The 13,091-nt window shown below is 40.9% G+C and overlaps 1 protein-coding gene across 5 annotated transcripts in view; it reads left to right on the forward strand.

Moving 5' to 3' along the window:
- soga1 (suppressor of glucose, autophagy associated 1) overlaps nt 1–13,091 on the forward strand; it is an 88,042-nt gene that overhangs the window by 48,670 nt on the left and 26,281 nt on the right. For all 5 annotated transcript variants that reach the window (XM_044106845.1, XM_044106915.1, XM_044107049.1 and 2 more), the window contains exons 5-6: nt 10,886–10,948; nt 12,770–12,937. In XM_044106845.1, the coding sequence (XP_043962780.1) occupies nt 10,886–10,948; nt 12,770–12,937 (231 nt within the window). The remainder of the gene's footprint in view (nt 1–10,885; nt 10,949–12,769; nt 12,938–13,091) is intronic.

Below are 13,091 nucleotides of genomic sequence, written 5' to 3' on the forward strand. Positions count from 1 at the left end.
TATTAGAGCTATCAGTCATAAGCATGTTAACATTAGGCTCTGTGATTTACCTTGCTGCAGCAATCTGTCAACGCCCAAACAACCCAATAGGAACTATGTCTTTCAAGTGACACGAGAAACATGATCCTCCAAAGCAGCAAAAAATGACCAACTACCACATTTTTGGGCTGAAATTGCTTTGAAATGACATACATGTCTTACCTTAATCTGGATTTTCTAAAAGTGAGTGCTTTGTCAGTTTTAGGCAACTAAAAGCCGATGACTGCTTTAGTTAGAGAAAAAAAGATTTTGCTGCTTTAAACACTTCAGATAAACTGTTGAGCTGGTGACACTGGCATGGCGAATGTCTTGAAAACTTGCTTTTGATTTCAGATTTAAATGACTCAGAAACCCTGATGGCGGTACGTTAAACTGTATGGAAACATTTGCGTGAATATGTTTGCAACAGAATTTAAAGCGATAGATTTTGCCATCTGTGAATTTAGCTGCAAACGGGGCAATTTGTTCATTATCGTCGGATCTTTTTCTCTCTTTAGTATTGAGGAAATCGGATGTAGACGATCATTACTAATCTTTTCCGTTTTGCTTGTTATGATCGACGAAGGGATTAAAAGGCTCGCACGTACACAATAATGTGCCGTGATGTTGAACAGTAAATCATGTTTGTGAAAGTTCACCCTGCGGTTGAACTATCGTTACTCTTAAGCTTGCCCAGAAGAACACTGTTCCCCTTGTCTCGCTGCATGAAGAAGTAGAGGAAGAAGCTTAATGAACGAGCAGAGAGCGTGGCCGTAAACGTTTCACACCCTTCAACCAGGTCTTTAATTCATCCTGTGTCAATATTGAGGTTACAATTTTGCACTTTATGAGGACTGGCTGTATTGTTGTGATGAGCCAAGTGTCCCTCCGTGTCCCTCTTCCTTATTTACGTCCTGTCTTTATCACATGGTTGTTACTCCAACACTGAATGCACAGAGTGGCCTTTCAGGTTACTGTTGATGTTCAATCCTGTAAACTGGGATCAGCTGATTGCTCTCCAGAGAGTCGCTTAGATGATTTAACTCTCATTTTCTGGAAAAGGAAAAAAGAAAGAAAGAACAAAACAAATGTCTGGACCTTTTCAAATCCTGACTCCTGACTTTGTTTTTGATTCAACTCGGTGGATCTCCCTCCTTCCTTTCTTTCCTCTCTCATCGCTTGTCGGTCGTCCGCCAACACTTTCCCCCTCTTCATTTACTTTCCTACCTCCTCTTCCTGTTTCTGTCTTCTCATTAATGTGCTGCCAAAGGGGTGCTTTGGCGACAGCCTGCAGAAGCTGTCGTCACGGCAACGTACTATGGTCTGTGGTTGCTGATGCCTGTATTTGTAGGGGGAAGAGGGGATGGGGATTGAAATGGATGCTGCATTCTTTGCTTGCTCCTCAGAATAGAGGAGGTGATGGCATTAAATATTCATAAAACAAAGTCTGACCTCTTCTTTATCCTCCAACTCGCTGAGCTCATAGGACTTTAATGTTTTAACCATTTGAAAAAAATTAAGAAAATCATAAAACTTTTGAAGTATTGAATTTTAAATCTGTATAAAACAATTGTGTCTGCTTCCATTCATGCACGTCTGAGCATACTGCGTGTGTCTGACATTTACCAGACATTGTATTGTAACATTGATTATGTTTTTGTCAGTGCAGTAGTTCCTCATTGAGTATTACACAGAAAGGAACAGACAAATATAAGAGCTGTATTTACAGAACACAAAAGGAAAGAAACGGGTCCTGTAAAATGTTTTTTTTTCTTTAATTTGGTTGTTGTTTATGGAGACATCTGCTGAGCAGCAACAAAATAAATTTGGCAACACTTAGGTTTTGAAAGATAAGGAAGATACCTCATCAAAGCAGTGGCGTTGTGTTTGAAATTTGCTCTTTTTCTCAAGGTTACCCAGTAACACTCTGCCCTTAAGAAGCCCACAGTTGACACACACACACACACACGCACACACACATGTGGCCTAAACACATACACACTTCTTGGCAGATTTACAGAAGCTTTTCGATTGATGGAAGAGGCTGGGAGTGAGCAGCGGTGCTTCTGGTAACAAAGGAAACCTCCTGTCTGCCCCTTTCTTTGTTTTCTCCTCAAAATTATTTTCTCTTTTTTTTCTGTAACACCCGAAACCTGCTTTAATTTTTCTGTCCTCTGTTTACATACAATTCAGACAGCCTGTCATTTACGTGCGACAAATGAAAGTAACAGAAGCTCGAGTTTATATTTTTCTTTCTGGAAGCTACATGCAGAGTAACACATCCGTTTCCAGTCAGCCCAGTGGCTCTTTGTTGCTCTGCTAATGCTACGCTAATGTTATGCTAATTGAGCATTTAGCCTTTTGGCTTTGGCTGCGCTTATATACACACACAAGACAGTGAGAGCTGAATTACATCACTTTTGTTGCATCACTTGTTTCCTCTGAAGACATGGTGGGAAAACTTAAAATATGGGTTATGATAGACTGAAAACAGGAATCTGAACAACATCAGCTGTTGCTGTATGGTCACTGTAGTTTAGGAAAGGCATAAAGCCCATTTTTAGAATTTTTCAAGTCTGTTAGGATTAAATGTTCGATGGGAAAGCACCTGATTTATTTGCATGGTTCCTACATTGTCTAAAATACTCTAGAAAATATGAGATTTGATTTTATCCAAACATAAAAGTGTAAAGAAAGAAGAATCGGTAATGGTGAAACATTTGTCTTGTAATGGACTTTTTTCTTATTTGGTTAAAGTAAACAAACTCTCAAAAAGGATCAATACATTTATATTTCAATTTTTAGGTTTTTGTCCAACTCATGCATTGTTTTGGTTTCTGGCTTGTGTGTGATCAGGAGTCAAGTTGGCCAAACTGTGATCACAGCTTAATTCAATGGGAACGGGTTTGTAAAAAAAAAAGTTTTCACGTAATAATTAGATTAGAGGTTTGTTGAATATATGCCTGAAATAAATAAAAATACTTGACTCCAACAAAAATAAGCTGATAGTTTAACTACATGGTTGTCAAGTAGTTTGTTTAAGGTACAAAATAGAAATATGAAAATACTAAAGTCACAGATTACAAGCTGTATTTAGCCAGTTCAGATCTACAAAATGATTTCAATACCAAAAAAAGCTGTGAAATAGCCCTTTACCACACTGATGAGTTAGAAGCTGATGTTAAAACTAAACTAAGTTAACGTCTCAGACATTATAGTGACCAGAAACGGTTTGATTCATATGTTTCACTCTGTGCATCTTCTCTTCTGAATAATGCAAGCACTCAGATCACATTCTTCTCCCTCTTTTCTCTCTTCGCGTTCCAGCTCTTTCATCTTTTACTTCCATCTTTTTTTTCTCTCTCTTCACACCTCCACTCCTGTGACGAGAACACAGAAGGAATTGTTTTATTTCTGCCTTCAGAGTATTCAACTCCAAAAATAAAACACAAACATGAACTCATTGCTCTTCGGAGGGAGTTGCGTTTATTACTGCTCGCTTTCTGGTTTGTTGTCCAAGTTTGAGTTTTCTTCCAAGTTCTCTTAAAAAAAAAAACAATTATCTTTAAATATGTACTTTATGCTGGAGTTGCTGCTATTTAAACATTTGTGTGCAGCTTCTATCAGATGTAGTTTTTCTTGTATTTCTCATTAACTTTTTTTTTTTTTTCCATAAAGTCCAGGATTGCTGCATTCTCCCATTTTAATTTTATTACCATAAATTCTTTCTTGCAAAGCTCATAAATAGGAGATGGGAGTGGAAAACATGAAAAAGCAATACAAATCAAAAAGCTTTGCTTGATATAACACTATGAAACCCCTGCATTGGGTATTTTGATATATTTCATTTCCAGTTCTCAGTTCACTCTGCATCACACAAAGTGATCTGATGTTCCGGGAGCTGAAAGCAAATTGACTGATTATTTCCCACCTCAGCATTAGCAGGATGGGTATATGACAGACTGTGTGTCAGTGCGCTGAGTGTGGAAGTGGAGTGTTTGTGCGTGTGTGTGTTTAGTAATGAGCAGAGAAGCCTGGGGATTTGGGAAAACACTGGTGTTGCTTCCCTCTTATCTTTTGCGTTCTGACGCGCGCTGAGCTGCTTCGCTTTGCCTGCAAACAACTGCAGAGAGCTACTTAACATCTCTCACTGAGAATAAATAGCATGTTAGGGTTTGTGCACTGTGTGACCTAAGCAGTCTGTGTTTGTGCTGCTTTTTAATCACTTTATGTGGTAAATGGTAGGATGTGTTTTTTTTTATTGGCGTACGAGAATCCTTTTCCGACCACATAATAATCCAGTACCTTTCAAAATATACTAATTTAGTCATTTTAAAACGCTGTCACCTTCCTAAAATGATGGCCTAAGCCATTTTAAAAAATAGGCACTTTTTTTTTTTGCCAAAAATTATTTGGGGGGTTGAGGAGGAACACTCTTGGCCAAAAAAAGAAAAGAGAGAGACCGCTGGTTTAATTTTTTTTGCTCCTCCAGTGGGGTGTAATTATCGCCCCTCCTCTGATCTGTCAATCATCCATTTCTATCTGCTACCAGCCGGTTTAATCTTACACATGCAGTCACATTCAGCACATACGTTGGTTATGCAACCACTGTGTGGCTGCGCTGTGGCGAATCTTTGTCCCATTGTGTGTAATGGTAATGCTGATATGCCAGTGTCCTGTTTCTCAGACCAAACCTTCGACTGAAAGAGACAAAGACGGAGTGTGTGTTAGTGCGAAGCTTTGATAATCAATTCTTTTTAAGTTTTCTACTATCTCCACACATGCACACACATTTTCCACTTCACGATTATGCACAAACACACATTGAGGTTTGTGGCTGAACATGACAGAAATGAGTAAAAGCGCAGAGGGTATCTGTACTTTTTTAAGCCACTGTAATTGTAAATCAAGAAGAAGCCATTCACTGACAGGCTCATTCAAACTCAGAGGTTCTGTTCTCCCTGCATGCGACTCTCTGGATTTCATGCCTGGTCGGTTTGTGTGTCTGTATTATGGAATCAAATCTGATTTCTGCTCCGCTTCCTCTCGATGTCTCTGAGTCTCATCTATTGTCATTCCCAGTGAGGCAAGCCGTAACTCCGCTTTCTCTTTGGGAAATCTTTTGCTCCAGTCCGTCAAGCTCAAACCAGGAAAATCCCAATTTGGTTCAATCAACCTGAATATCTTCCTCTAGAGAACAGAATAAGTGTTGTTTTTTTCCCCTCTAAACTTCTGTCTTGTTTTGACTGCTTGAACATTTTTTAAAAATTTAGGCCTGCTTCATGTTGACGGTTCGTTTTCATACTTGCATATTGACATATTTTTGCATTGTCTTCTGCTTTGGCTGTGTTTGTTATTGATTCCATGTCATCGTATTTCACCATCCTCCTTTCATATTGCTGGGAGTTTGTTTTTTTTTCTTATCTGATCTCCTTAGTTTACTCAACCTGTCCTGTCCTGCCCTGTGTGTTGTGGCTGGTTGAACCGCAGGTCAGATGAGACTGGAGGGAGGAGAGGAGAGTCCTCACTGCTGTGATTCTTCTTCTATGACAGAGAAATGAAGTCTTTTTTCATTGCCACCTTCTTTTCTGACTCTGTCATTTGTTTGCTTTCCTCCTCGCCTTCATCTGAACCATCCGGTTCTTTTCCTGCTTCCATAAGTTCAGTTATGTTTGTCTCTTTTTAACCTTGCACTTAGTCTTTTCTGCCTATGTTTTCCCAACCCTCTCCACCTCTCCTTCCACCATCATGTCTGCTGTATTGGTTTAGAATCTAGTTGTCATGAAAGATATGAAAAGGAATTCCTATAGACGGATCTCCACTGCAGGGACAGAAAGCTAAAGGGGAGGGTCCGTCAGAAGCTGTTGAATATCTTATCAGAGAGCACGTAAGTCAACTCGCTATCTTATCCGCAGTGTAAGTGGAGATCTGCAGTCTCAGAAACATGAGAGCAGGGCTCTGGTCACAGTGTGTGGGCTTCCACATAATAAATAATGAAGAGCCCCCAGTACACTTTCAGTGTTGCCTCGGCATATTATTTATGAAAAGGCCCAGCTGAACCGACAGATTGGTTATTCTAAGTAGGATTTTCCTTGGGGGAGTCTGTCCACGAAGACGACAGGAAAGAAGGAAACATTTGATTATTATCTTACATCAATATGTTAAATCAGTTAGACAGGGTGTGACAGGTGTGAGTATCTACTACTACAACATGTGGAGGAAGGTGTTCTGGTCACGAGGATGATTTTCTTCAGCAGGTGATGGGAAGATCGATGAAAGCTCAGCAGTTCTAGAAAAAAGACAAACTGCTAGAGGCTGCATAGGTCATGACTCTGAGGTGGATGTTGAAATTGTTTAGATGTTTTAAAATAACCCAGTCTATAGACCAGACCCAAATTCAATAGAGAATCTATGGGAAAGGGCATATAATGTGGTGTAAGTGTCTCTCTTCTCAGTCATGTTCCTCTTTACAAGAGGAGTAAAGAGGACAAAAATAATGAAAAAAAAAAAAAAAAAAAAAAAAGTATTTTAAAGCACCCAAAGTCTTCGCCTTTAAAACAGTTCCTTCCTAGACTGAGAAAAATAAACAGTTTCTGCTGTTCCAGCACCTTGTGAATTTGAGAAAACTGTGACACATTTCAGGAAAAGCATTTGACACGCTGAGTCAGCATTTTGGGTCAAAGCTTGTTGAGCTGTTGTCATGGTAAAGTCTAGTTTTCTGTATACTCCACGCACCAGTGGTTTATTCTTAGCGTGCTACTCATAGAAAATGAGCGCAGGTTTAGAAAACTGCAACATCTAGTTTGCAGGAAGGATGCCTCAGTCAGGTTCCCTTCACAGACTTCATGTGTTTTGTGTCTTATCATAAAATAAAGTGGATTAAAATGTTTTTGTTTACATGCATTCAAAGTTTTAAAGGGATATCCCCAATGGATCAATGTGTAGAGAAGTTAGCTGTTTTGTTTTCGAGTGAATATATATTTGTACTTTTATTTTTAATAATAAAAAAAAAACAACTTATTTGTTGAAGGCTGTTTAATGATAGCTGTGGTACCTGAACAAGGACATTAATGTCTCTAATAGCACGTCCGCTAGCAGTTTTCCATTTGTTGCCAGACTCCCAGAGTCAATCCGAGAGTCCGACCCGACAGCTCCGACACGCGTGCTGCCAGAATCGATGGCTCCATTATCAGGGGGGTCCTATTGATCGGTTCGGTGCCGCTAACAGCCCGTTTGCCCCCTGAACAAACTGGTATCCGAGTGGGTTTGAGAGAACAGGCGAGGGTGAGGACACCCCAGCAGGAGATGGAAACTTAAGTGGTTGGAAATGGGCTTTCGGTAGGAGAATGACGTGGTGAAGAAGAAGAAACAGCAGGTGGAGACCCATGGCGAGACGGAGAATCAGACAAAAAAAGCCCCTGTGCTGATTTGACTGATGTTCGTCTGATCATGGCTGTTTGTGACGACGAAAGAGATTTATTTTAACTTCATGTTTCCGTCATAATCTAAACAGCTGTTTGTTATTTCCTTTTGCTCGACCCTCTCCACCTATCTCTCCATTCCTCCTTTTGTTGTTGCTCCAGAGAGCGAGACTGACAGGGAGGGAGGGAGAGACAGAGAGTAGCCTGTTTCCATGGAAACGTGCTGGGCCAGATAAGCTTGATTTCTTGCACTGCAGAGTATGCGCTGTGTGTTTGCATGATGAAGGTCTGTTTTTGCCTCTTGAGAGGAGGAATGATGATTGATTAGAGTCTGATTCACTGGGCAGAACAGATGCTTGGAAGAACAGACGACGTGTGTGTGTGTGTGTGTGTGTGTGTGTGTGTGTGTGTGTGTGTGCGTGTGCGTGCATGTGTGTGTGTGTCAGCATCTCTGTAGTCCTTACCTCCACCTCAGCGCTGCAAGTCCACGCTATTATCAGCGGCCATACAGTGATTGGGATCGCCATGAGATTGATCACCATTGCCATAGCAATGACGTCTTCTCCAAGGCCAGGAGAAGAATAACACAACTTAAGTTCCCCAGTTTGGCCTGCTTTCCTGTTAGAAACATTTTCATTAAAATGAAAATTAAAGTGGTGTTTCTTCATCAGAGATCAGGTGGGGCAAGCTTTTAGTTGTCAGCCAGTCATAAATAATATAATGAAACATCACCAATCAGAGCATTGACGTTACTTTCCAGTCTTTGTTTTTTTTTTTGTTTTTTTGTTTTTTGGGTAAAACATCTTTTACAAATTTGGGCTTATTCCAATTTCTCATAAACATTTACAAAAATAGTAGAAAAACAGCATCATTTTAGCAGCTATTAATTGTTTATATTAGTAGCAAAGAAGGCATGATGATACTTCTGTGGGGGAGCAGTTGTTTTAAAGTTATCACCTTTCCAATATTGTATCTTTATAGTAAAATAAACCCTGCTTTTACGAAGGTTTATCATCATATACACTCCTGATCAAAATCTTAAGACCAGTCAAAAAATTGCAAGAATTTGCATTTTGCAACATTGAATCTCAAGAAGGTTCTAAGTAGAGCTTCACAATGTTAATGGGACAAATCAGTGCAAGAGACAAGAACATTTGAGCAGGGAATTGTCTGAAAACTGCATTTACTCTCAAACATAATTTTTTCCCCGAAAACCCCCCAAAACAACAATCAAAGTGTCAAAAAAAGGACTCAGTAATGAGTAGCTCCACCATTCTTGTTGACGACTTCAAACAATCGTTTAGACATGCTTGATGCCAGTGTTTCCAGGAGGCTAGTGGGAACGTTGCTCCAAGTGTTGAAGACGACTTCATGAAGGGCATCCACTGTCTGGAACTGATGTCCATTTTTGTAAATTTCCCTTGCCATCCATCCCCAAATGTTCTCAATTGGGTTTAGATCCGGGGAACATGCAGGATGGCCCAAAAGAGTGATGTTATTCTCTTGGAAGAACTCCTTTGTCAGGCGGGCATTGTGAACTGCAGCATTGTCCTGTTGAAAAACCCAATCATTACCACACAGACGAGCATCCCTCAGTCATGAGGGATGCCCTCTGCAACATCTCCACATAGCCAGCTGCTGTTTGACGCCCCTGCACAACCTGAAGCTCCATTGTTCCATTGAAGGAAAACGCACCCCAAATCATGATGGCGCCCCCACCACTGTGCCATGTAGAAAACTTCTCAGGTGGGATCTCCCTGTCATGCCAGTAATGTTGGAAGCCATCAGGACCATCAAGGTTAAATTTTTTCTCATCAGAGAAGACAACTTTCTTTCGCCTTTCAATGTCCCATGTTTGGTGCACCCTTGCAAAGTCCAAATGGGCAATTCTGTGGCGTTGAAGAAGATGTGGCCTTTGAAGATGTTTTTTGTTTCTGAAGCCCTTCTCTCGCAGATGCCGTCTGATGGTTATTGGGCTGCAGTCAGCACCAGTAATGGCCTTATTTTGGGTAGAGGATCGTCCTGTGTCTTGACGGACAGGCAATCGGATCCTGCGGCTCAGAGCTGGTGAAATTATTTTGGGTCTACCACTTGACTTTTTTGTTCCATAACCCTCAGGATCATTTAAAAAATGCAAATGACTGTCTTACTGCATCCAACCTCAGCAGCGATGGCACGTTGTGAGAGGCCTTGCTTATGCAACTCAACAATCCTACCACGTTCAAAGTCCGTGAGCTTTCTTGCTTTTGCCATCAGGAGGTCTTGACAGTGTAAAGACTTCACAGAAAATGACATGGAATCCAGATGTTTGCACAGGTTTTGGCTTTTAAAGACTATGGTCTTAAACTTTTGATCAGCTGAAAAAATCATGTTTGAGAGTAAATGCAGTTTTCAGACAATTCCCTGCTCAAATGTTCTTGTCTCTTGCACTGATTTGTCCTATTAACATTGTGAAGCTCTACTTAGAACCTTCTTAAGATTCAATGTTGCAAAATGCAAATTCTTGCAATTTTTTGACTGGTCTTAAGATTTTGATCAGGAGTGTATTTTGTGGTTACCTTGGTTACTGTGGCCAGCATTACGTAAAGTTTCTATCTGTGTTCCCTCCTGATTGTAGATCCTCACTTCACATCTGACCTTCCCAGAAAAGGAGCTCAGAACAGAGCAGAGCAGCTTTGCTGTACTCTGCCCAGCATTCCTCTGCTGAAAGTATCGCTGTCTCATTCCCTCAATAAACTGAAACTTAAAAAAAGTTATTTCCTTTTTTTTTTGAAATGGCTTCTTACTTCTTTGGACGTCGTCTGACTTTGTATTTGAACATCTCACTGATGCAGCAAATGGCCAACTTTAAGCTTCGCCCTGCAGTGAGAACTTCCACACCGAAGAGTGTTGATGACAGCCTTCTATATGGTGTGGTCAGATGTCGCTGGTCATGGTTGGTGTTAATAATGCAGGAAATCTGCCTATTGTGATCGTCACACGGTTTCTGTTTGCACCGTTAGAGAGACAAACAGAAAGGAGGGGAACATAAATAGTTAATTATTGATGATTTTCTTCACCTGTCTGCTGTTAGGTTTTTTCCCCCTAATTTCGATCTATAAAATTTTACTTTTGGAGCCTCACAAATATCAGCTTTTTGTAGCAAATGAATATGTAAAAGAGCAAGACATGAAGCTGGGTGAACAAAACGAAAGACTCTCTCTTATGATACATTTATCATTTTGCTATGTAATTAGATTTTTTTCTTTCACAATTTGTCTTAGACCCACACTTTAGTCGCTAATAAAAGAGCTTGAAGACGACAAAGATTTGTTTTATTAACAGAGCAGCAGCCTCTTTGCTGCTGTTTCTCTCAAGGCTTGTTGTTTCTGACCGATTTTATTCTGAACAGAATCGAAGAGGCGCAACATATTGCTAATGAGAATGTCATTCTGTCTCTGCTGCAGAACTCCCAGAAGAAAAGAGGAGCACGGTCCAGCAACAAACCGGACAAGAAGCCTGCTCCACAGGTGAGTCTTAAACTGGGACAGGGGAAAAACACACTCACTGCTTGGAGGGACGTTTCTCTGAGTGCTTCGAATAATCGATAAGAGAAACACATCGCTGTCTCGGGAGTCAAAGCCTCTTAAACCTCCAAAGACATGGACATTGATCCGGCATGCATCCACACACACAACAGAAAGGAAAGGGAGTAAGAAGTAAATTAGTTTTTACAAAGGTATTGCTGGTGTTTCTTCTCTGCCACTCATTATATTCTGATTAGAAAGGTTTACGTCAATGTTTTAACTTCAGAAATGTAGAGAATGGCAAATTTTTGGTCTTGTGTTCATAACCACAAATCCCGACTGCCACACAATCAGAGACCATGGTTGATGAATGTGTTTCAATTCAAGACGTGATGATCATCCACAAATGTCCCCCATGTCTTCTGCCTTTCTATTTCTGATTGTTCTTTTTGAGTTGCAGGTGCATGCAAAATTGTCATTTGCTTTGGCTGTACAGATAAAGCTTCCCACACAGGATTTAATCTCCATTTGCTCTATATTCAGTGTCCCTTGTCAGCATCACTGAAGTCACACTTCAGTAGCCACAAATGCTACCAAAAGAGATCAAGTCCCTCTTTGAAACATCCCAGCTATTGTCGCCAGGTCAGAAAGGTACACATGTACGAGGTGAACACCCAGCAGAATGAAGCGTGTTGAGTGTTGGCAGGTATTTCTTTTCACCAATGTCTCTGCGGCGCAGCTAAGACGTGCCTTGGCTTCCCCTTCCAAACCACATACCATAAATGGCTGTAAATTCAGCTGCCCTCGCTTCGTTTAATGTGGTTGGAACCGCTCCACAGGCTGTAAAACAAACAGCCACAGAGCTGCTGCTGGGGAATGTGAGCGCTCGGTCACCTGAGGTCAGCTGCAGCGAGAGCAGCAGGGTTTGGGATGAGAGAAAGATGCATTCTGGTTCAAATATTAATTTTTTTTTCTCCCTTTGAAACAAGAAGGCTGAACGAGAAGTTTCCTCGACAATTTGCGAGCACATTGACGTTCCTCTCGCTGTCGAGGTAGCGAATAGTCTCTGCAGATGATAAATGACGTCTGAGACAAACCACTAATGAGCGTGTTTGCTGATGTTTTCCCATAAGAGCTTTTTATTCTTGTAATTCGAGCAAAATACAAGAATAGGACTCCGACCTCACCGTTTAGTGGCTTCGGTTCACATGTCGGTCAGAGAGAGCTTTGGAAATGTCTTTCTTTAAAGCTTAAAGAGTTTGTTGGAGAGGCTTTCGCTCTCGTCCAAGATGACGTGAAAACACTGGTCTGGTTTGAAAAGTGCTGAAATTCCTACATTTTCAGACTTTATTTTGCTATTTTTAAATTCTACAGACTCAAAGAGGAGCAATCTCGTGCTTGAAGGGATCTGACTGGTCAGCTTGTTTTTGTGCCGTGCTTTGTGTATATCTGTGCTGTCAGGTTGTTTGTTCCTCCTCGTCTAACCTCTGGAGCAGGACAGACTGCATGAAGGGCCTTTCTCCATATATACAACTCCTTTCTCTGTAAAACGGTAAACACTCAGGTTGTGATGTACCATGGACATTAAATTATGCACATAAGTGTGAAATTATTATTAGTAGTATTATTTTAATGGATGTATTTTCCACGGCACCGCAAACACAAATGATTCAAGCGACACGTTTTGGTACATGATTTGGTGGTTTTACATTTTTACACAATCATGATTCAAAAACAGAAACTATCGGGAGTTGCCATCAGGGAGTGTAGCGTCTTTGTCGTTGTCACCTCAGTGCTTTTCTTCCCTCTGTCTTGTCACTCCAGGAAGACAACTCAGACCTGAAGTGTCAGCTCCACTTTGCCAAAGAGGAGTCGGCCCTGATGTGCAAGAAGCTGACCAAGTTGGTGAAGGACAGCGAGGCCATGAAGGAAGAGCTGGCCAAGTACAGGTCTCTATACGGAGACGTCAACAGCTCGCTCACCGTGGAGGAGGTGAGAGGAGGACGGACCTCTGGGACTCAAAGGCTGCTAACTGCACGGCACGAGTAGTAGATAGTTGTGAAGACATATAGAATTGAATATCCGTGTTTTCCAGGTCTGAGTATGGAGACAGAAATTAAGGATGTTGAAAAATATTAGTTTTTCC

Source organism: Gambusia affinis, linkage group LG01 (genome assembly GCF_019740435.1).
Source record: "Gambusia affinis linkage group LG01, SWU_Gaff_1.0, whole genome shotgun sequence".
NCBI classification, from domain to species: Eukaryota; Metazoa; Chordata; class Actinopteri; order Cyprinodontiformes; family Poeciliidae; genus Gambusia; species Gambusia affinis.